General features: G+C 43.4%; 1 protein-coding gene across 10 annotated transcripts in view; it reads left to right on the top strand.

Moving 5' to 3' along the window:
- The window catches only part of Hr4 (nuclear hormone receptor 4), a 382,937-nt gene that overhangs the window by 317,849 nt on the left and 40,982 nt on the right, over nucleotides 1-24,106 (top strand). For 9 of the 10 annotated variants that reach the window (XM_076525977.1, XM_076525980.1, XM_076525975.1 and 6 more), the window contains one exon: nucleotides 17,608-17,712. In XM_076525977.1, the coding sequence (XP_076382092.1) occupies nucleotides 17,613-17,712 (100 nt within the window). In that variant the 5' untranslated portion in view covers nucleotides 17,608-17,612. Of the gene's footprint in view, nucleotides 1-17,607; nucleotides 17,713-21,260; nucleotides 23,857-24,106 lie in introns of those variants that run through there. The other variant, XM_076525961.1, reaches the window with a different exon arrangement.

Below are 24,106 nucleotides of genomic sequence, written 5' to 3'. Positions count from 1 at the left end.
TAAGGTAAGGCCAGTGGTATAATAGAAACTTTCACTGCGGAGGTTCAACGTACCGAGCGGCGACTCTCACTGGCCGTTCGTTCTCACTGGTTGGCCCGAGTCTGCCGGCCGAGCATCCGAAAGACACGATTCCTGTGTCTGCCGCCGCGGCTCTCGAGGAAGCCTTTTCCCTCTTCCTCGCCGCGTGCCGGCACGTAAGACGAATTAACGGGGAATATTTATAACGTTGCCCCATTGTCGCGAGCGCGCGCGCGCGCGCGTCCGCGTTCGCGCGGCTCGCCGGAGAAATTTCTCGTTGCGCGTGGGTGAGCCGACCCTCTATCTTCCTTCCGTCCTTCCTTCCTGCCTTGCCCACCTTCTACCGACAATCCGAGCTCTCTTTTCCGTGTCCTCGTAACAGCCTGTAAACGGCTAATAGTAAATACCCATTGTCGCTGATCCGAGAACACAGAGATTTCCTCGCGGACGAGCAGCCGCGGTGGGTGGAAAAGTACTCGTCGATGTTCGTTCCCACTTTCGATTGTCGATTAAACATTTTTGCGATACCGTCGGCCCCCGTGCGACATGGCTCCGTTCTTCCTGGAACGATAACCATCTCGGGATACCTCGGTTCTTCGTCCTACAAGGCTGTCATTTTGAAATATTTGCTGTGACATCGCGTGTTTAGAGCATATTTCTGAACAGGGTGACCCGTAATTATGGTACTTCCGGGAAATGGGGGGTTCCTGAGGTCGTTTGGAGCAACTTTTTCCTTTGCGAAAATGCAATCCGCGGCTTTGTTTACGAGTTATTAGCGAAAAACCGTGACCAATGTGAGGCGAGCGCGGCCGGCGCTCCGCCCTCTCGACCAATGCCGCGTCGCGCCGGCCGTCTGACGCGGCGGCAGTGGTCGCGAGGGCGGGGCGTCAGCCGTGCGCTATTAGAAAAATTTAAGGATAGTGCTGTGTCCTCTACAATTCGTTGAAATTATTAACGAAAGACGCTGCGTGCAATTTACTTAGGAATTTTGTATTTTGCGCGAAGTTCCGCGGTTTTCTTATTGTGCCATTCGCTTCCATTGTTCGTATTTAACACGTTAATTGCCGAATATTAACTCACATAATGTATAAATTTTACAATATAAAAATTCACAGGATATCAAAGACATTTAATTAATGATATCGAAACTAGAAAGTGAAAATTTACCATAGAAAATATCGGATCAGCTATTTCGTATTTTACAAATCCTAGTAGTCCCTCAATTTGTTCATTATATTACAATAAAAATTAACTTCGAACACCTGGTTAAAAATTAGCGTCACCCATGCGCGACTCACGCGGCACCGAACGTATTAATTATTATCGTAATCACGGTATTACACTGCCACACAGTTTACTCTATAAGTTCGTTTTCTTTTCCAATAAACGTTTCTGCTCCGTTCGCGAGTGGTTCCCGTTATGTTACGGGTGTGCTCTTTAACGGGCTCGTAACACAGACAAACAGATGAACAGCTCACGTCCATTTGTTCCGCGAACAATCGTGACCGAGTGCGATAACGCGAGACACTCGAAGACCAGGTTTCTCATGTTCCACCTGTTCTCTCTTGCTTTGCCCCGCACAAAAAGGAAAGTTCAGTGATTATGCTGATTAAGAATTTTCTTCTATCGCGCCCCAGGGAAACACTCGAACGGGAACGAAAGGTTGAGGAAGTTCAGTGAAATGAAATTTTCGACGGTCGTTCCTTTTTCTTCCCAGATATTTAATATACTACTGCGGATAATAGTTCGAATACCGTTGGGACTCTTCTCAATTAATTAATTAATTAATTAATAATAATTATAAAATATGCAATGATAATCAAAAAATTAATTAATTATGTGATACAAAATATGACCGCGACGTAGCAATCTTTCTGTAAAAATACGTTTACTTTTACGACAAATATTATTAATTATTCAGCGTATATATTCGGATAAAAATTTAATACTTACTTATAGTAATCCTTGTAAGGACTATGTATGTATATAGGATATGTGAATTTGCATCAGCTGATTAGTAATCGCAATAGTGCACAATTGCATTGCACAAAAGACGCTTGAAGAAACAAAAATTATATATAAATATATAAATATAAAATAGATATAAAAAATATAATAATATAATATAAAATATGAAAAATATTAAATATAAAATATAAATACGTAAATGTATGATATAGATAAAAAAAGCTATATCTTGCTGTATTGTGCTCGCCACAAATTCCAGCGAATCGCAGACAAAACGCCAACATACTTAATTCTAAAAAAGTTCGCAACTCTCCCGGATCTTTCTTATACGAATTCGCAACGATTCACAATGCAATCAGCGTTGTCCAAGCATGCATCTAAAACGCGATGCATTCCGGGAGCAATTGCGCGACGACTTTAACGGATGCGCGTACAGGAACGGTCAAAAGGAAATAAATAATTAACGGATGCTCGTACGGAGCCCCGATCGTGCCGATGACACGAGCCGGTAGCCGCTAAATGAAACAATGAATTGAATAATAAATTATCCGACGTATTCCGTGCCCGCGTTTCGCCGAGCCATCGCGCGCTTGCATCGGTAGAAAAAGACACACGCCCGGCGGATAGAGGCTCCCGGCGCGCGAGCGTTTCGCCGGTTAATTAACATTCACCGGCGGACAGGCTATTCACCGTTTCCGTTGATAAGTCAATTCGAAGGTGGAGACGCGAAAAATGGAACTGTCACACGTCCGCGGAGACTCGGCCAGATAAGCGATAACGCGGCTTTTCAAATAACGGTACCGCGCGAGCAGATAAAGCGTGCGAAGCGCGCGAAGCTCGGCCGAAGCGCGTATCCACGCTCGCGCGATAGCGCGAAATTATCCGCCATGTTAGGTACGTGCGTCCATAATTCTGCAGCGAACGTCGCCGCGGTTAATCTCTTTTTTTTTTCTACGGAAACGGGCAAACAGGCTCTCCTCGGCTTTTATAAACGAGGCATCCGTTGCCAATTAAACGCGACAGCGAAAGCTGCCGCAAATATTTCTACCGTGATTTCTTCGTTTCGCGCGCGGATCGAGACGATATTTCCTTTTTCTTTTCCGCGCGCAGCAATTTCTCCCTGATTCGCGTTCTCGGATCGCGCGCGAAAATTGTTATAATAAAAATAAAATGAGATATATAATAAATATATAATATATTCACGAAATATATATATATATATACTCGAGTCTTTTATAATTAGCTTAGACAATTTTTATTTCGTACAATACATATATATAAAATAAAAATTGCCTAAGCCAATTATAAAAGACTCGATTCCGGTAAAAATGTTTTTCCGCTTCTAGACATTTTTTACATAACTCAGTTATCTCAGTCGAAAATGCTTAAAATCCGCGTTCCGATTAGGATTTCTGCGGCTTCAATAATATTTTTTTTTATTACAAGCTTTCGAATCTCAGATGAGATTCATTCACTATACAATAAAGTGAACATGCTTGATCATAAACCTTAAATAGTAATTTATAGGTTATTTATACATTCATATTACATGTTTGGCCTTAATAATTGTCCAGACTGCGGAGCTTTGCGCGTTTATGGCATCCGCGGGATTATTGAAATGCAAGAAAACGTACGAATTAATCCTTCAATTGGAAACTCTCGTTGAATCTGATTTTTATTTAATCGTTAATTGTTCTGTTTAATTGTTATTTACACATTTACACTCCATGTTTGGCCTTAATAATTGCCTTAATAATTGGCCAGACTGCGGAGCTTAGCGTATAAAATAAGTACAAAGAAAAGGTACAAATCTCCCGTTTCAAAGACGAAAAATAAAACCGAGAAATCCGCGAGAAGACCTAGGAGAAAGGAGCTCGAAGATCGAAACGCTCGAAAGTCCTAGCACCGAAATTCCGGTGGACGTAACGGCGACCGTTAATTACGGGCGAAAAACGTGTGCTCGGATTCCACCGCGATTAATCCCCGTTAATTCACTTTCCCCGCGGCTAGTAATTTCGACGGCGAGTAGCCGTTTTTGCTTCGCGCGAGGCCCTCAATCTTGCGGTTCAGCCTTTAAATTATGCCATGAAGTTTCCTGGTCGCTCGAAGAGAGGGGGAGGGCCATTATTTTATCCGCGGCTCATTACCATTGTCAAGAATTCGTTTCCTCTTGCACGACGCGAGATCGAATCGTGCGCGGCCGAACGGGAGCCCGGGGTGCGGGGCGCTGCGAAAAGAGGAAGACCGGGTGAAACGGATAGATGAGGAGAGCGAGAGAGAGAGAGCGAGAGAGAGCGAAAGAGAGCGAGAGAGAGAACGAAACAGAGCGCGAGAGAGCAAGAGAGAGCGAGAGGAGAGCGCGAGAGACCGAGAGCGCGAGAGGAGAGCGCGAGAGAGAGAACGCGAGAGAGAGAGAGAGCGCGAGAGGAGAGCGCGAGAGAGAGAACGCGAGGGAAAGAACGCAAGAGAGCGCGCGACAGACCGAGAGCGTGAGAGAGAGCGCGCGAGCGATTGAGAGAGCGAGAGAGAGAGAGAGAGAGAGAGATCTAGAGCCGACTCCAAGTGGGAGAGAAGTAGACCTAGGATGTCATGGCGTGGGAGAGTCACTTTCACCGTCGCCGGCGGCCCCTATAGCGGTAAAATCTACATGGCACAGAAAATTACGCGTTCCGTTCGAATCGATCCGCGATGATGGTACCGAGCTGACGGAAATATGTCAACCGTCGCGGGCCCGCGCGACGTTTTCCACGCGGCTGGAAACGAATGCCTTCGCCGGAAAGAAGTTCATCGACTTCCCGCCGCGAACTTCACTTTTCTTCGCTCGCTTTCGAACTTCGCTCGTCCCATGAAAGTCGGCCACTCGGCAGGCGGCTCTGTCTGTCTGTTGTCCGACGAGAGTGTACCGCCGAGGTCTCTTTATCCGCGATATCAAAATTGTTTGCGTCGAATTGGTCGGACGCGGAAGTCGCAACAGTTTGTTTCTTTCTTCAACGACGAGACACTGCTTTGTTTTTTAGAACCCTGAACGCGGCTAATTGCTTTATAATGGCGACGAGATTAGGCTTATTTGCGCCCCGAACGATTTCTATTGCGACGGATGGTTTAACAACAAACCTACCGTGGCGGTCAAAATCACCGGTTCCATGGTATTTGCGTTGTTTCTGGTGTTATAGAGCCACTTTCGTGGGATATGGTTGAAGCAATTTTTTTAATTCCAGCGTAAGTGATAATGACAGGGATGAGATGTTTAAATGAATTCGGTTTTTGTAATTGAGTTATGAAGCTGCGCGTGTCAGACGTCCTTAGGGTGCTCGGTAGGTTATTATTATTATTACATTCGTTATTTATTATTCGTTTTATTTATGCTGACTATTTATTATTATTATTATTATTATTATTGTTATATTCGTTATATTTATTATTATACATATATAATAATTATAATATAAATTATAATAATTATAATATAAATTATAATAATTATAATATAAATTATAATAATTATAATATATAATTATAATAATTATAATTAGGAGACGACGAGCTTCTCTGAAAGAAATATACCCGAACGTGCCTGAAAACATTAATAATTTCGCATATCAATTTTTTCAATATATTTTTTTAAGGTACTGTATATCGCTGTACAGTAATATCTCCCACACTGACGCCCAGATCGTCCACTAAAATGGACAACTTGGGAAGAGGAGATACAATTATTCGAGCCTTGCGACTCGGGTTTTTATAATTGTGGACAATCTATAACTATAACAATAAACCGCAAGGCTCGAATAATCGTATCTCCTCTTCCCAAACTGTCCATTTCTTTGTGGTCAATCTGGGCGTCAATTAGAGAGACATTACTGTACCCCGGCGATCTAATGCGCTGCATCGATACAGGCCCTCGATAAATAATTAATGATTTTCACTGGCCGTTGAATGAATTGCGTAACGCGGTTTCCTGTTGTGCGATAATTATCGTGCCAGCTCAACGTCGGAAAGTACACTTGAAAAATAACGAGTCTGTTTGTCCTGTCGCGCGTGGTACACGAGAAAAAAGGAGGGGTTGAGGAGGAGGGGACGTTCCCGCGATCGAGAATTTTGCAATAAAATCGTCTGTCGTAGGTAACGCTATTTTGTAGATAGCTAATTCTACACAGACAGACAGACACACATACGTACACATACAGGCTTTCTTGTTATATAAAATTAAGTCTCTAACCTTTCGTTTCCCCTTATGTAATCGTTGTACTCGCGGAACTGAATTGTTGGTAACCATCAACGTGTTATTTCTGTTCGTTGACATTAGTTTGCGGCCGATCCATTGAAGCATACCAATGTATCCGCAAATACAAAGTGTGTACTCGCGGCTAACCTGCGCACGCTTTTGCAAATAATAATACAACGACGACTACGACGACGACGACGACGACGACGACGAATTTTGGCACCTCGCGGGTTTGGTGTCGTCGCGGATTCTTAGGCGGTGAACGTGGATCGAATTCCAGGAAGCTTCGTTATGCAATTCATCTGCGCTGTTGCAACCGGCTGTTTTAATTTCATTTCTCTAACAGCGAAATATTACCGTTGCATTTTTTTTCTTATTATTGCTTCTATTGTACTGTGTTGTATTTCGGTCCACGCGAATCGAAGACGAAGACGCAAATTTCCCGTCGTTTCTAGTTTTATAAGATCACGATTGCGATAATTTCTCCCTAATTCGCGCTCAGATCGCGCAGAAAAATCGACAATTTGGGAAGAGGAGGTACGATTGTTCGAAACTTGCGGCTTGATTTTATGGTTAACGATTGTCAACAATTATAATAATTGTAACAATAATTTTCATTACGTTATACTATAATAATACAATATAATGAAAATATAATGAAATATAATATAATTTTCATTATATTATACTATAATAATATAATATTAATAAATTATTGTTACTATATCATTATATTATATTATTATTATACTATAATAATACTATACTATATAATAATTATTATACTATAATATAGTATAATGAAAATTATTGTTACAATCATTATATTATATTATTATAGTATAATAATAATATTCATTATACTATAATGAATAATTTTCATTATACTATATTATAGTATAATAATTATACTATAATAATATAATATAATGATCGTAACAATAATTTTCATTATATTATATTATTATAGTATAAAATTACATATAGTATAAAATTATCCACTTTTTTATACGCGATTAGGGAGCACGAATTAGAGAGAAATTACAGCATCACCAAAAATCGCAATTATACACGCTCTCCGCAAAATCGAAGAGCAACGATTTCGCAACGAGATCGAAAACCGAAGCGCTCCGCCAAATGAAATTAAGATATCTCGAGCAGTTAAAGAGTTACACGAACCGAGTTTCGAATTACGACTCGTCGACGACCCGTGTAAATCGCCGATAAACAACGAAAGAATTTCACGATGATTATTCTGCACCGGTGCCGGTTTTTCTTTCGTTAATTACGACGTCTAGGTCTCATACGTTCGCTCGATAACGGTAACAACAATAGGGACGAATAACGAATTCCGAATTGTTACGTAGATCGGGACCGCGTGCGAGACTTAATTTAATGCGCATAGTATTCTACGTACGTATGTATGTATGTATGTATGTATGTATGTATGTATGTATGTATGTATGTATGTATGTACCGGGAGACGTCTGAAACGACGTTTAGAAATTAATGGGAATCTATTTCTCAGGCACGAAATAATGGCAGAAATAACTCGTTTAAACGCGTTCCCGGCGCACGGGACACGTCTAAAACACGGTAACAACTGGTTACACAACGTCACAATTATCGAGCGACGTTCCGTGGTTCGATTAGAAACGCGGGGGCAACGTAACGTTGCGGAGGAAAAAAAAGAGGGTTCCCGATTCCTCTTCCTCCTCGCCGTGACGCACACACCACCGAGGGTGCATCTCCGCTTCCACGTCCAAATTATCATTCGCTGTTTTCTTTCTTTTTTTTTATGTTGATCTCGCTACGGTGTTAATTTTCATACTTGCTTTGTGCGTTTTTCTTCAGCTTCCTTTTACTAATCGTTTATTATATTTTATATAAATTTATAATTTATGTAAATATAAATTTCGATTAAAAATCTATCATAACTTTGTTATAAGTCGTTTTGATATCATTGATATTAATATTGATATTACATTAAGATTAATATTAACTTAACAATAATTAACGTTAATATTGATATTATTAATAGCCATTCTAATAAGTCAGATCTATTATAAGACTATTGCAAGTCAAGGTTGAATTAAAAGTCTATTGTAAGTCAAATTTCAATTAAAAGTCTATTGTAACTCAAATTTCAATTAAAAGTCTATTATAACTGAAAAATTTCTATCAAAATTCTATTGTAACTCAAATATTTTATCGAAAATCTGTGGTAATTAAATTTCACCCTCGCTTAAGTCAATTATAATTACATAATTTCTATGAAAAATCTATCACAATCTGAATCTCTGTTAAAAATCTGTCACAATTAAATTTCATCCCCGTTTAATTCAGCTATAATTCTAATTTCTATCGAACAAAAACACAATTTAAAATCTAATAAAACGTCCTACTAACTAATATGCTACAAATAAAACAATATGCTTCACCTAAAATCTATTCCAACTTGAGTTTCTGTTAGAATTAACTAACTCTAGAATTCCATTTTCAAACCTCAAATTCAAACTCCATTCGATCGCGGCGATAATTATAATTTCCCATGAAATTCGAATGAAAATTAAATCTAAATCTCTATCAAAAATATAACACGATACAAAATCAAATTTCCATATAAAATCCATCGAAAACGCTGCTCCATTTGCATCTCTGTCAAGACTAATAGGTTCCATCCGCCCACATATGTATAATCTCCCAACAAATCCGAATCCCCAATAATTTCCCTAATAGAACCCATTAGACCTCGATTCACCGTCGTTCCGAGATCTCGATTAACAGACGTAACAACTAGCCCCTGGATTTCGCGCATTTCCAACGAGAAAAACAAGTATCTCGATCTCAAAACAACAACAACAACAACAACAAAAAGAGAAGGCATTCAAAGAATTCGAAAACATCGTGTTCGCCATTGTTCGCGACACGTTCGCGCGTTTAACAAACGAAACGAAGCGCATCCCGTGACATCCAGCAGCTTGCAATTAACGCGGACAATTTTCGTTTTCCATAAAAATCCGCGGCGGCGGCGGCGGCGGTCTAATAATAAACTGGTGTTTACGACGGCAGAGATCTCGCTTATCCGCGTTGCGAATCTCGTCGGACAACGGTGCCATTGTTCGAGCCCGCGGGAAATGCGGAAAAGACGTTCGGATACAGGAGAGCGAGCGAGCAAGAGAGAGAGAGAGAGAGAGAGAGAGAGAGAGGGAGAGAGAGGAAGAGAGGAGGTCGCCGGAATCGAGCTGTTCCGCGACGTACGTGTGTGCACCTGAAATATTCAGACGGGCCTGATTGCGTGGAATCGGCGAAAAAAAGGCTTTCGTAGCGGAAGCGCCTCTTTAATGAAGCAAATAACAGCCGGTTGGGTCGAGCGGGCGTGCGCGCGCGCGCTCGCTCGTTCGCTCGCGCGAGGGAGGTGAATCGCAGGCCTCGAAAAAGCTCGGGCAAGATAGCGCGAGCAGTTTGCTTTGAGCCGGGGCACGGTACACGGACACGCGTGTGTACACACGAGACGGGATCGCCGGCGGCCTCTCTCAAGAAGAGACCGTAGGTTAGTGCATTGGCTGCACTTTCCGTCTCGGTGTGTGCATGTGCAGGCAGGCGGCCGCTCGCGCTCGCCCGTGTGCATGCATTGGTTACGCAAGAACGCTGGTGTGTGTGAGACTGGTGACCCACATACGGCAGGGAGCAAGGACCCCGGTGCACCGCGCGCGCGCGCGCACACGTATGCATGCACTCGAGGGCTCTCCCAGCGGGCCGAGCCTGTGCCGCCGCGTCGGTGCGAGCGCGTGTCTGTGCGCGCTCGCCGCGCCGGATCGCGCACGCGCGAGCCCCTCCGCTCGCGGCGGCTCCGCGGTGCATTGGATGCGATGCGCCGCGCCGCGACGCGGCCGGAGGGACCCTTGTGTGTTGGTGCACGTAGCCGCCATCTGGCGTCGACTCACCATCACCGACGCAACGGAGCGCGCTCGCCCACGTGGCTGTGCCTCGCACCGCGCCGCACCGCGCCGGCTTAAGCCACTTTCACACGCGGAGACACTTGATGCACTTGACTGACAATGGGAGTCCGAGCGACCCGGCCGCCTGTTTTCGTTTGCCGGGGCTCGCGGCTTCTTTTTTTCTCGATCCTTCAGTGGTCAAGTGCAACGCGATGCACCCCAATTTCACCTCCTTCGGGACGCGTTTTTTCACGGCTTCTTCCCGCGGAGCCGAACACTGTCGAACGTTGCTACGGCACCGTTGCAGCTTTCGATGTTAGGTCGTCGGGGACATGTGTGTGTGTGTGTGTGTGTGTGTGTGTGTGATGTCGTTCGTTTCTTTTCTTCTTTTTTTTGGGGGGGGGGGAGGGGATTCTTGAGTGGTCAAGTGCAGCGCCTCGATTTTGTTTCTTCGGTTCGCGAAATGCATGATGTTTGCGTCGAATCTGCTCGTCGCGAGGGGATGAAAGGGGTGAAAGTTCTTGGATCGCGACGAGCATGCAGGAAATTGTTCCGGAATTGTTCGGAATTGAAAATAAGTGCCACGATTCGACGGTCACGTGGTAATAGATCACATAGGCGCGGGTGACCAGCGCGGGGAAATTCACAGCAACCCGAAAGTTGGCATTTACGGGAGAAATTACTGTATACGATGAATTGCAAAAGTGGACGACTTGGGAACGGGAGATGCGATTGTTCGAGCTTTGCGAATCGTTTTTATAGTTGCTGATGTGATCCACATGGCTCGAATAATCGTGTCTTCTCCTCCCAAATTGTCCATTTTTGTTCGCAAGCTGAGGGACAATTGTGGAGAATTCACTGTACTTCCAAGATAAACGACCGGGAACGTTTTTTATTTCGTTGCGATTTATTGGATCGTCGTGGCGAGTGAATTCGATCCGCTTTTCTCGGGCGTGCTCGAAATGCAAGTCAGAAATGTGGAATGGAATTGTTTTACGCGGAGCTCTGGTATCGATAAAATCAACGACGAACGGTCGAGCTGTTTTCCGGACGGTTTTCTGGACGAAAAGCAGCCGTGCAGACGCAACTAAGAAATAATATCGTTCTGAATTGATTTATACTATTAAAACAGTCATAATCTAATTGTTGTAACTATTAATATTAATATTTAATATTTAATACATAAATATTAATATTTATAAATTGTCGTAGATATTACGATGCTAAAGAACAAATCGATCGACAAGTATTCGTCCATTTTACGGTTGCAATATGTAAAAACAGCGAGCAACAATTAAAAATACTGGACAGCGGATCTTCGTGCAAAATAAAAAAAATTGTCGGCAATTGCGTGAAATTAGAGCTAAATAAAAATAAATGTATTTCTCTGTGGAACAGTTTCGATCGATCGAAAATAATGCAACAAAATGTTCATAAATGCTTCCAATATTTTCACCGCTCCGCAATTTCTCTGATCAATTTTTCCGATAAACGCACGAAATCCGCTGGCTGGTTATTGCGTCTCGCGGCAGACGTGTGCAGCACGGTAAACATAATATTTTCGTGGGAAGAAACGGAAGGCAAAAAGTCGAGATTGCTTTATGTAACGCGAGAAGGAAGCCGCGTCATTAGATAATAGACGAGGCACGTTCGGAACGTGAGGAAAAGTGTTTGACGCCGTTGGCCGTATTAAAGAGAAATCGGTGAATTAAAAGCGTTCGGATGTAATTGAGAAAGTTCTGCCACGATCTCCTGATTTGTAAACATTTTCTTACTGCTTAACCAGCGACCGAGGGGCTAGGAAAGGGGGAAAAGGGAACTCGAGTTGGTCGTCGGCCAATATCGATGATTCATTGTCACAAAGTGGCCGCGTTCGAATCTGAACTTCTACAATGTTGAAGAGGAGAACGCGAAGAAGAGAAACCGAGGATCTCTCCGAGGATAGTTTTGTGCCGGATCCAAGTTCTCGATCAACGAAATACACGAGATCCTTTTCCCGAATGACACGCGATCGTCTAAATGCGCTGTCACTATTGTCTCGCCCAATAAACATCGGTCTCTTTCACGTCCGCGGGATGACGCGTCGCGTAAACATTTCAACCGTAAACCTCTCCAGCACCAATTACCATTGTTCTATTCTCGAGATCGACAAAATTGCCTTCGAAATCGATATTCGCAAACATTTATTGCGTCGCCGATCGAATTTTGGTAATTTTGGCAAGCGAGGTGGCTTTCGCGAACTTCATTATGCTCGATCGTGATTAGACCGCGGATTTTTTGTTTATACAGAAATTTTTTTCATGCAAAATAGTGTATTTAACCCTTTGCGGTCGAAGCCATTTTAACTCGAAATAGCTTTTCTGAGCTACAGTATTTCCACTTTATGCAACCTAGTGCATTTTATTCGTATGAAATTGAATTTTGCGACTCATGCAACGGCTACGCATTTTACAGTCTTTTTAATACAAACGAATTTGTATTAAATTTGTAAAATTAGTTTAAAACAGTATAATAACAATTTTCAAGGGCGCCTTAGAGTCGCCACTCGAGGACAAAGGGTTAACACTAGATTTACGAAGTCACAATATTTAGACGAGTATACTCGTCATGAAGGAGTGGCAATATTTTGTGTCATGACGAGTATACTCGTCACGGAGAAGTGACAGTATTTCGCGTCACGACGAATATACTCGTCTCGGAGAAGTGGCTATATTTTGTGTCACGACGAGTATACTCGTCATGAAGAAGTGACAATATTTCGTGTCACGACGTGTATACTCGTCACGAAGAAGCTTGCAATATTTTGCATCACGACGAGTATACTCGTCACGGAGAAGCTCGCAATGTTTTGCATCACGACGAGTATACTCGTCACAGAAAAGTCGCAATACTTCGTGTCACGACGAGTAGACTCGTCGAGCGTAAAAAGTACTGTCTATCAGCTATAAATAAATAACTATCAAGCGAACAATATTGAAGAGATATAAGTGAATAAATAAATATTGCTAATCTTAATTTGTAAATTTCGTAAATTTCTAATCAGTAATTTTGATCCAATAATTTAGCAGCGTCGCTTGCTCCGTGTTCGACGAGTATACTCGTCGCACGAAAAGAAGGCGCCGCAGCTAACCGGTTAAACGCGAGAATTTCGTGCCGAATGAAAAGGAACGAGGAGGGTGCGATTGATACACCGGCGGTGTCCCAATTTTCCCAGTGTTTCTCTGGGCGTCGTGCAACAGAATTAACGCCGCGGTACCGTGAAACTTAAGAGCAGCGCGACCGAAAGCCGCGCGCAACATGCAAATCTAGTTGCTTCCGAGCGATCGCACGCGATTGGCCTGTATTATCCGGCGCATTCTGTTTATTAAAACGACCCGTGGTGTGTCATAGACCGTCCCGTCCGCGCGTCACGATCATTAAACCAACGTCTCTCTCTCTCTCTCTCTCTCTCTCTCTCTCTCTCTCTCTCTCTCTCTCTCTCTTTCTCTCGCTCTCGAACGCGCGCGCGTATTCTTTCCGCGTTAATTACAGGCGGCCGTCGTCGGCCGACGATAAGACGCGATTTATCATTATCAGAACGCTCCGGCGAGTGGCCGGACTTTATTGGACTGACCTGGTGCACCAGTCTGTTAACAGCCCGTGCTACTAGCCTCCGCGGGAAAACTGTTCGATAGAACGAACCGGACGTTTCTTGGAAAATCATTGGGCCGTCTAAAAAAATTCTTGAGTCGATCCGGAATTTTGTGGAATCTTTTAAGTCGCCACAATGACAGCGTCGAAATTAACCCCTGGAATGTTTTAAGTGTTCGCAGAATTTTAAACGTGTATTTTTGTTCTAACGATGTTCCTTTTTTCTAGTTTTTTTTTTATATTTTATCTTGCAGGTACCTGGATGTATTATTTAACAGTGTTGTATAAATAAATGTTCGATCTGAGAAAATGATATTTATAGTTTCTTATATAGTTTCTTTTATGTGGGCAAATGATTCTCTTCCTTAAGCAGACCTTGAACCTTCTGATACCTTAAGGGTCCCAGGGTTAATATTGGTAATATTAGTAATATTAGTAAAAATATTAATAATGTCAAGGTTAATGATGCAAGTAAAATAAATTTTCAGAATATTGCTTCTCCTCGAAATGATAAGAATGAGGGTTGTAGAAAAATTAAACTATTTCATATTAGTAATATTAGTAATATATTAGTAATATTAGTAATATTAGTAATATTAGTAATATATTAGTAATATTAGTAATATATTAGTAATATTAGTAATATTAGTAATATATTAGTAATATTAGTAATATTAGTAATATTAATAATACTAGTAATATTAGTAGTACTAGTAATATTAGTAATATTAGTAATATTAGTAATATTAGTAATATTAATAATACTAGTAATATTAGTAACACTAGTAATATTAGTAATACTAGTAATATTAGTAATACTAGTAATATTAGTAACACTAATAATATTAGTAATACTAGTAATATTAGTAATACTAGTAATATTAGTAATATTAGTAATATTAGAAATATTAGAAATATTAGTAATATTAATATTATTAGTAATATTAGTACTATTAGTAATATTAGTAATATTACTATGAAATATTTTCATTTCTTTACAACACTCATTCTTATCAATTCGAGAAGAAATAATATTCTAAAAGTTTGCAAATTCTGAAAAATAGAAATATTTCATATTACCAATATTAGCAATACCAATAATATATCATAAATTAATATAAAATATTTCCATTTTTCTACAACACTCATTTTCATCATTTCGAGGACAAAAAGTCCTATCCTGCAAATGTATTGCTCTAGCATCATTATCAAAGGACATTTTCCAGCGAGCAGAACGTTGTACCAAGTCTAATCTCTACAAAACGACTATGCACAAATTTGTGCGAAAATCTGCGGTCGAAATATTTCTAATATTTTCGAACCGATTCGCTCGGGAAGTCTCCGCGCGTTTGAATTTCTTTCTTCCGTAGTTAGAAAGCACGTAAAATAATCTCGTTAACGATGAAGTTACCGAACCGTTTCTGACCGGGGTTTAAAAGCGATTTCGCTTTTACGCGAAGAGAAGAGATCGGCGCCGGTCGACGCCTCTAATTATCCTATCGTAGTAGAGGCAATACAGGAAGATTCCGCGAAGCTCTCTCTCTCGTAGAAGATCGTGATCGTAAGACGAGCTCGTGCCCCATCGAATAGCATGGCTTCGCGCGCGGTCCACCGGCTGAAAGATACTGCCACGCAACGATCCAATTGTATGCTATTGACTAAAGAGGGGTTAATGGCGAACTATGCGTTCGCCGTAATCGCGAACGCGTGCGTGCAACACACGTATGTACTTTCACATTCAGTCCGTTCTCTTTTGCGATAGCCGATATCCTCGGCCGTGCGAGATGACTTCGAACTATTTATCCGAGAAGCGTCCCCCCCACCCACCCCCTTCTTCGCGAAAATCGGCCGTACGTTCGACGATTCGGATCGCGAGAGCGGAAGCTGGTTTTCTAAGGATCGATTTTTTTAGAGAATTTTCATTCTCGTCGCGATCGCTCACGGACGAAGGATTTAATTAATTTAATAAATTTAATTAATTTAATCTTTTTATATAGACCGTTGTCTAGTTGATTTAATCCGGGGGAGGGCTTCGGAAAAATTTAGAAGGCTCTGTCTATTTTTAAAGACGAAAAATTCCCTTGCTAAATAAAAATTGCAAATTTAGGGGTGACGTGAGCAATTGTCGAGTGTACAATTGTGAGACTGGCGAATGTTTTTTTATTATAGCGGGCAGAAATCGTTTAATATTAATAGTGCATTATACTAGATTGATTGGAATATAATACTGTTTCATTTATTATTTATTATTTATGTTATGACACAATAAAATATAATATTATATAAAATATAACATAAATAATAAATAATAAATAAAACAGTCTTATATTCCAATCAATCTAATATTTTGCAGTATTTTATATTATTATTTACATTTTATATTATTTATGTTATATTTTATTATATTCTATTCTGAAAGTTTATTAATAAATAACAATGATAATAAATAATAATAAATGATAAATATTTTATTATATTGTGTTTTATTCTTTCATATTATATTTTACTATTTATTTTTATTTATATTATTATTATCTATTTCTTATTTATTTCGTTATTGCAAAAATTGATGGTAATACGAATGTTTATTTTGATTGTTTTTTAGAAAACAGTTTAATGCATTCGACAATTTCTATAAGTTATTTCGTGCATTAAATAATATCTTAAATGATACACAATTCTAGGAAATCGTGTACTCCATTTATTTATGGAGCGTATTTATTAACGAATTAAGTTGAGCCGGAGAACACGTTCTCTCAATAAAGCTACCCCGAAAATTCGATCAGCAATTTATTTGTGGTCGATCTCGCAGGATAGTCTCGTACAGTGAACGCCGAAAAGCTAGAACTTCGGTGTTCTATTTTGCGCAATCAGAATTCGATAATCGAGCTACGTAAGCTGCCGCGTAGATCCAACGTGACCCGATTCGATCTAGGAGAAGTTAAATGGTTTACGCGGATCCATTTTTGACGGGGATCTCGTCCCGCCGTGGATTTTCAGCTGCAAAACGCATTTGCAAATTGCTAGCGCCGATCGAAGAGAGGCGCGTTATCCGAGCCTGTGCGACTAGATTGAAGACTAGTTAATAGAAGAAGTGTGCCTCATTGTTTCGTGGAACTATTTAACACGTGTCGGCGACATCAATTTGGGTCAATTTTCTACCGGTCAATGCATATAATTCTGTTTTCAGTGAATTTGCAATCGCGACGCGCAAAGTATCAAAATATCTGCTGCTTCTCCGGAAAATCTAACAACATTCGCGATGATTACATATTTACGTATCTCGTCATTTTTATTTGCCACGAACTATGACGCGCACGGTTAACATATAATTGTCGTGCAAATTGTATCGTGCGAGTCTGCGATGTTTATTTAACGTGTGCAAAGATTTTACAACAATTTCGTCGCGCTTATCTAAAATAATATAATTTAATGAAATAAATTTAAATAATATTATATTAAATGATGTTAAATAATATTAAATAATATATTATATTAAATAATATTAAATAATATATTATATTAAATAATATTAAATAATATTATATTAAATAATATTATATAATACAATTTAAATAATATAATAAATTTCTATATTACACTATTTCTGTTATCCGTTAGAAAACTGTAAAATAATATAATTGTAGGACTAATTTCTATATTACACTATTTCTGTTATCCGTTGGAAAATTGTAAAATAATATAATTGTAGCAATAATTTCTATATTACACTATTTCTGTTATCCGTTAGAAAATTGTTATGCGTGATAAGTTACTCGTTTCGATATAGACTTGGTATTAATTCTTGCATAATTTTGTTTCCAGGAATTATGACCCTTACGAGCAGCCCGTGTGAGCTAGACAACATGAGCTTGTTTCAAGACCTCAAGTTGAAAAGGAGAAAGGTCGACTCCCGATGTAGTAGTGACGGTGAGAAACCATTGTTTATTCTGTCTCGAAATTTTTGTCAATTATCTCCAACGATCGATCGTCACCCATTCTCGCGAAAGTCGACTTTGTCACCCTGATATCCCGTTTGTTAGAGGTTTGGAATCACTCTGTCAATTTATCGAGGTATAATAACTGCAAATTTATAACTGCAAATAGCTGCAAATAACGGCTTTCTATTGCAAAAGTCAAGAATCGAATTGCATCTAGTCGAAATAGCGAAAAATGATCAGAATTATTACAAAAAAAACAAATCAAATTCTGTCGAGAATTGGAAAGTGACTCGAAACTTTTAATCATTTTTTAGTCATCTTCGTTCAAGTCCACAATCTTAACAAATCATATCCATTTGACGTTCGACTGAATCATTCGTACTTATCGTTGAATTTCACACGCGTAAAAAAGGACACCTATGACTTCCCCATGTAAAGCAGAAATATAATTAATAGCCTGCGGATCTTTATGCAAAATAAAATTTGTTCAAGTTAATCTAAGAAACATAAGTCAGATATAAATGCCTTTCTTCTTTTAATGATCATAATAAATTGAAAATAATGTAACAATATCCTTCTATTCATCTGACATTCGACATATTCGTTTTTCATGGAAATAAATAATATCCGCAGTCTACTAATTAATCTAGCTCTCGGCATAGTAAAACGTCATCACCGTTTCCCATTAATTCTTGCTTGAAATCTCGCGATCTCCGTGTAAGTATTGCAACTAAACTGCGGATATATACAGGGTGTCCTATAATTAGGGTATTTCCAGGAAATGAGAGATAGCTGAGGTGATTTGAAGTAACTTCTTCCTTAGCGAAAATGCAATCCGCGGCTTCGTTTGCGAGTTATTAACGAAAAACGCTGACCAATGAGATCGCGGCCACTGCCGTCGCGTCAGTCAGCCGGCGCGACGCGTCATTGGCCGAAAGGGCGGAGCGCTGGCCGCGCTCGCCTCTCATTGGTCACAGTTTTTCGCGAATAACTCGTAAACGAAGCCTCGGATCGCATTTTCGCAAAGGAAAAAGTTACTCGAAATGATCTCAGAAACCCCTCACTTCCCGGAAATACCATAATTTCGTAACGCCCTTTATTCAAAATAAAAATTGCCTGCGCCAATCGAAACAAAAGTCAAACAAGAAACGCGTTTCCTCTCTTATCCGAACAATTACCCGAATAATTCAAGACCGATAGAACAGCAGCAATTAAATCCTCGAAATCTTCCTATTTCCGATCGTTTCGCCAACACATTCGTGTCGTCGGCGCCTAAAATCCGCAGTCTAGTTAGTTATCGCAACCACCGATTTCCCAACCGGAGCTAATCAGAATTTCGCACGAGCAGATGCGGCCGCGTGCAAACAGCGAGTAAACGTTTGGATACGCGTCGGCCTCGTCCGAAAACGATTCGATATCGTAACCCGTAACCCGCGAAACGGAGCGTCTTTCTCTCTCGCGTTTATTCGCCGGCTAACGAGCAAGCCGTTCATTTTTCATTGTTCCGGAGATGTTCGTGCGCGGGCAACGACATGCTCGGCCATCTCCGGATCGCGCGGCGCGGCGCGGCGCGGCTCGTCGGTTCGCCGCGTTTCCAATATTGTCTGGCAATTATCTAGCTAAGGAATCGTTAACGACGAAACAGGCTAAAACAATAAGCGCGCGCGCGCGCGCGTACACGCGTGTATCGCGGTTTCACCGGCGGGCGTAATCACGTCTTCCAGAGGGATCGTATATCATTGTCTGGCTGTAGCGGCGTTCTCGGCAATCTTTTCTCGTACGGCGTACAGAGAACCGAGAGTCATGAAAGCGGTCAGCGCAACCGTAATGATTAGTTGCCGCCCATAATGCCGCATTCGATACCCTTATTGCCCCGATTTTCATAAGCCGGCTCTCCTCCGGCCGCCGCGATGCAGCGACTGTGCCGCATAGCGCTGCATATCGCGCCACGCTATGAAACGAACAGAACGAGCCCGTAGCATCAATCATGGTTCATCTGTTCCGCTTTTGCGGGTCGCGGAACGCTCGAACGTGTCATTAGAGGACCAAGCAACGTTTAAACCGGTCGCGCAGGCCTAACGCGAATTTATTGCGCTCGCGCGCTCGCGTCATCCCTGCCTCCTCCCGGTTTTCTACGCGTCTACCAGAGGATTCTTGACTTCTCTCCAATGGTCGGACCCGTTCTACGGCGCTTCTCTCTAACGCAACCGGCGACAGTTTATTTAGATAACGGTGTCAACAATGTAGTTCCGCGCGCGCGGTCTCTCTACCCAAGGCGTCTCGCCGCGTCCTCGTCGTTCGAGTATTTCTAACGGGCGCGAATCATAGCGTTATTTCGGACCACCTGAGCGATAAACTTCGCGGTGCGTGCCCGTTTTCTGGCCCCCTTGACACGCTCGCGTCTGCTTTGTCGATTCGATTCGATTCGCTTTCTTCGCGCGCGTAGCTATTCGCCTGAAAATCGTTGCAACCCCGGGCGTTCTGAAATTTCATTTTATTCCGTGAAATTGAGTGGCAGGAATTAGCATGTTTGCTGCCTAATTGCATCGATTTTCCTCGATTCGTTAACATGTTAATAGGGGGAGCAGATTGAGTTAGGGAAATGAGAAGCGTTGGACGATTGATACGAGCGACGAAATTAGGTTGGTTAACGTCGAGACAGACAACGCTTCGATCGAGTTCGGTCAAAAATTTCTCACGCAATATTTCAACGCGATTGCAGCGTTCGAAAGTTCCAAACGCTATTTCATGAAACTGTGTGTATGTGTGTATGTGTGTGTATCGTGAAACCTTTGGAATATGTTAAATGAATTCTCTCGAATATTTATCCATAAACATTAGTTATCCACAAATGTTACCGGTCTTGCACGAGCGCGCGCGCGCGTCGATTCCGCGAGAAACAATGAAAGAGCAACGTCGCGCGGCTCCGTTATCGCGTACCCATTCTACTTAAACCCCATCCGAGGCCACTCGAGGCTGCACTCGAACTCCTTGCCGGGGACCTCACCGAGCGTAACACCTTAAACGACCTCGTCCGCCGATAAAACTGTGTGTATCTTAAGCTTTCTGCCCGCCGTGCAGATCCTGATCCTGGATCGGTGTGTTTCGATAAGTGCCAGGCAGGGGAAGGGGGGCAAAGGGAGGGAGGCCGACCCTGAGCCACTTCACAGCAGCGATCCCTTATTGTGTCTTGAGCATGCTAGCGAGCGGCTAGGCTGGATTGGTTACCATGGGGGTAGCCCGGAGAGATAGCTGGAGAGAGAGGGGGTAAAGGGGGAGAGTGAGCTAAAGAGAGAGAAAGAGGGAATTAAACAGAGATAAATATATATAGAGAGAGACAATTAAACAGAGATAAAGGAAGAGAACGAGATAGAGAGAATTGAACAGAGAGAGAGATAATTAAACAGAGGTAAAGAAAGAGAGCGGAGGAGAGAGAAAATTAAACAGAGAGAGAGAGAGAGAGAGAAAGGGAGAGAATTAAACAGAGATAGAAAGAGAGAGAGAGAGAGAGAGAGAGGGAGAGAGGGAGAGAATTAAACAGAGATAGAAAGAGAGAGTGAGAGAGGGAGGGAGAGAATTAAACAGAGATAGAAAGAGAGAGTGAGAGAGGGAGGGAGAGAATTAAACAGAGATAGAAAGAGAGAGAGCGAAAAAGAGAGGGAAATGGCATTGTAGCCCGAACGGGGGGAAGGTAAGTGGTGAAAGCGCGGGGGTGGTGGTCGCTGGCAACGGTGCAGGGTAGAAGATCAACCCACGCGGTCTCCCGGACGTGCACCCTTTGCTAGTTCGGCTGCGCCTGAACTCGCACGAGCACGCCTCGACACTTTCCGCGCGCGCAATCCCGTACGTCGTAGAATCCTCCTCAGAGCCCGAAACAACCGGCGGAGCACGAACAACAGTCGTCGACGTCGTCGGTGCGAGCGCAGCGTCGGAAAACGGCGACCGGCTGTTAGGCTGCATCGATTTTTCGAGAAGGTTGCATACGAGAACGCGGCCGATACCAATGACCCTCGACCTACTGGCGATTAAAGGTCAGAGACTGGCGTTGGCGGGAAGCCGAATCGATGGCAACGGCGCGCTGAACCGGGATCGTCGGTGTGCCGAAAACAACAGCGTCGAAGATACGTTGGACAACGAGGACCAGCGAGGACGAGCGCTCTAGTTCATGCGTGTTCCTCGAATCCGCTGCTGACATCCGCTCCGCTTCGCTCTGGTCTGCTGGGGTCTGCTAGGGTCCGCTCAGGTCCGCTCTGCTTCGCCCGGATCCGCTGCATTCCACTCGGGTCCACTCGGATCCGCAGTGCTCCGCTCTGCTCCGCTCCGCTCGGATCCGCTCTGTTCCTCTCGGGTCCACTTGGGTCCGCTCTAGGCAGCTCGGTCCCGCTCGGGCCCGCTCGGGTCCACTCTAGTCCATTTTGCTCCGCTCGGATCCGCAGTGCTCCGCTCTGCTCCGCTTCGCTCGGGTCCGCTTGGGTCCGCTCTAGACAGCTCGGCCCCGCTCGGGTCCACTCGGGTCCATTCTGCTCCGCTCGGTTCAGCAGTGCTCCGCTCTGCTCCACTCCGCTTTGCACCGCTCGGATCCCCTTGGGTCCGCTCTAGGCAGCTCGGGCCCGCTCGGGCCCACTCGGGTCAACCCAGAAGCTTCCTAGCTCCGGGCCGCGGTGAATCCCGTCACCTAGGCGACTCGGGCCGGAGCAGGCATGAATGAGTTTTTTCGCGGGACGCGGGTTCCGGGATCGAGCAGCGCCAGCACCGAGAATCATTGATCTTTCTCCCTCCCCCCCTCCCTACCCACCCGCCCCCCTGGCAACCGCCACGCGAACAACGTCACGCTTTGAGACGCGTGCACGACGCAATTCACTCGGTGACGACAGTGGCTCCCGGCTGGAGGCCCAGCCGGTCCTCATGAATGCAACAATATGGGAAGATCCCGCGACCAGCAGCACCGCTCCCGGACGAGCGTTCAGTGACAACACTCGGCGTCGATCGTCGCGCGCGCTCGCACGTACCGTTTAATCGGATCCGCGAGAGATTTCGCGGCACGGATTCGCCACAGCGCCGATCGGCCCGTTATGCTCGCGAGTGTCGGCCGGACCGCGCGCGACCTGTTGCGACACGCCGCGGCCGACCGTATTCGTCGGCTCGGTCCTCCGCCGATCTTGTACACCAGCTTGCTTCGCGTCTCGTTGAACGAAACACCGACGAACAGAGTCCACGGACGAATCATCGATTGCTCGACTCGCTCTGCCGCGCGTTTCGTTTCCACCGTAAAATGGACGACGGCGCTCGTTCGCGTGGTTTCGCCCGCGTCTGACCAGTGACGGACTCGTACTACTCGGCGGCTAACCGGCGGCACGTCGACGACGGCGTGGCGTCGACGAACTTGGGGAATCGGAACGGTTTTGCCTCGACCGGCACGCGAATGGATCGGCTCGCGCGGACGGTGCTCGATTTTTCGCGGCTGTTCGGGATCGGTCGCGGCGCGGATCACGGCGAACGGGAACATCGCGGCGTCGAGGAGAGGACGGAAACGCGGACGAATTGTTTCGCGAGCGGACGACGTCTCGTTTCGGGATTTCGGCCACGGAGCAGCGGGATCCTATGAACCGATACAGTACGAGGAAGAAGATGAATAGTTTTTGAGAATTTTTGCCGTTCGGTCACTCGTGCGAGGAGAGACATATTTTTTTAAGCGGTCTGTTCACCGACAAGTACAAGATGATAGAGATGGGAACCAAAAGTGCAACGACAACCTGAGACAATCGAGAGAATCGAGCTTAACGACGATCTTGCGATAAATTAGCGACAATTCTAGATCGATATAGGAGATACACGTAATATCGAGGGCCTACGACGATGAATTTCCCATTGAAGAACAACATGTTCGCCGCGAACAAGCTGCCGTGGATGGAGAGCTGGCACTCGTTCAACATGGATCTGACGACGTTCCAGCCGAATTTGCCGCCGTACTCGTTATTGTACCATCCGTACAACAATTTCTCGGTGTCCGCTTATCAGAACTATCTCGATTTCCATCGGTACATCCGCTCGAGGCTGACGCTCAATCCTTATAGATCGTTCGATCATCGGTTATGCTGCTGCGGTACGAAGAACGTGTTCTCCTCTGTGTTCGGTAAATAATTTTTAAACAATCGATGATTATCGATGATTTTACGATGGTACATTATGTTGCTGGGAGGGTGAGATTGTTCGTGGAATTCGTTGAAAATTGTCTCGGATGATTTGCAGCGAATATTCTCGAACGATCGATGATACGATTGCTCGAAGACTTGTATATTATCACGTTGAACGCCACGCGGGTCACCGGTGACCGGCACTTAACTTGGCGGTGACCGGCGCGCCCAAATTGATAGAAATATATA

The sequence above is a fragment of the Megalopta genalis genome, chromosome 1 (genome assembly GCF_051020955.1).
Source record: "Megalopta genalis isolate 19385.01 chromosome 1, iyMegGena1_principal, whole genome shotgun sequence".
In the NCBI taxonomy this organism is placed as follows: Eukaryota; Metazoa; Arthropoda; class Insecta; order Hymenoptera; family Halictidae; genus Megalopta; species Megalopta genalis.
This window is presented reverse-complemented; position numbering and strand designations above follow the sequence as displayed.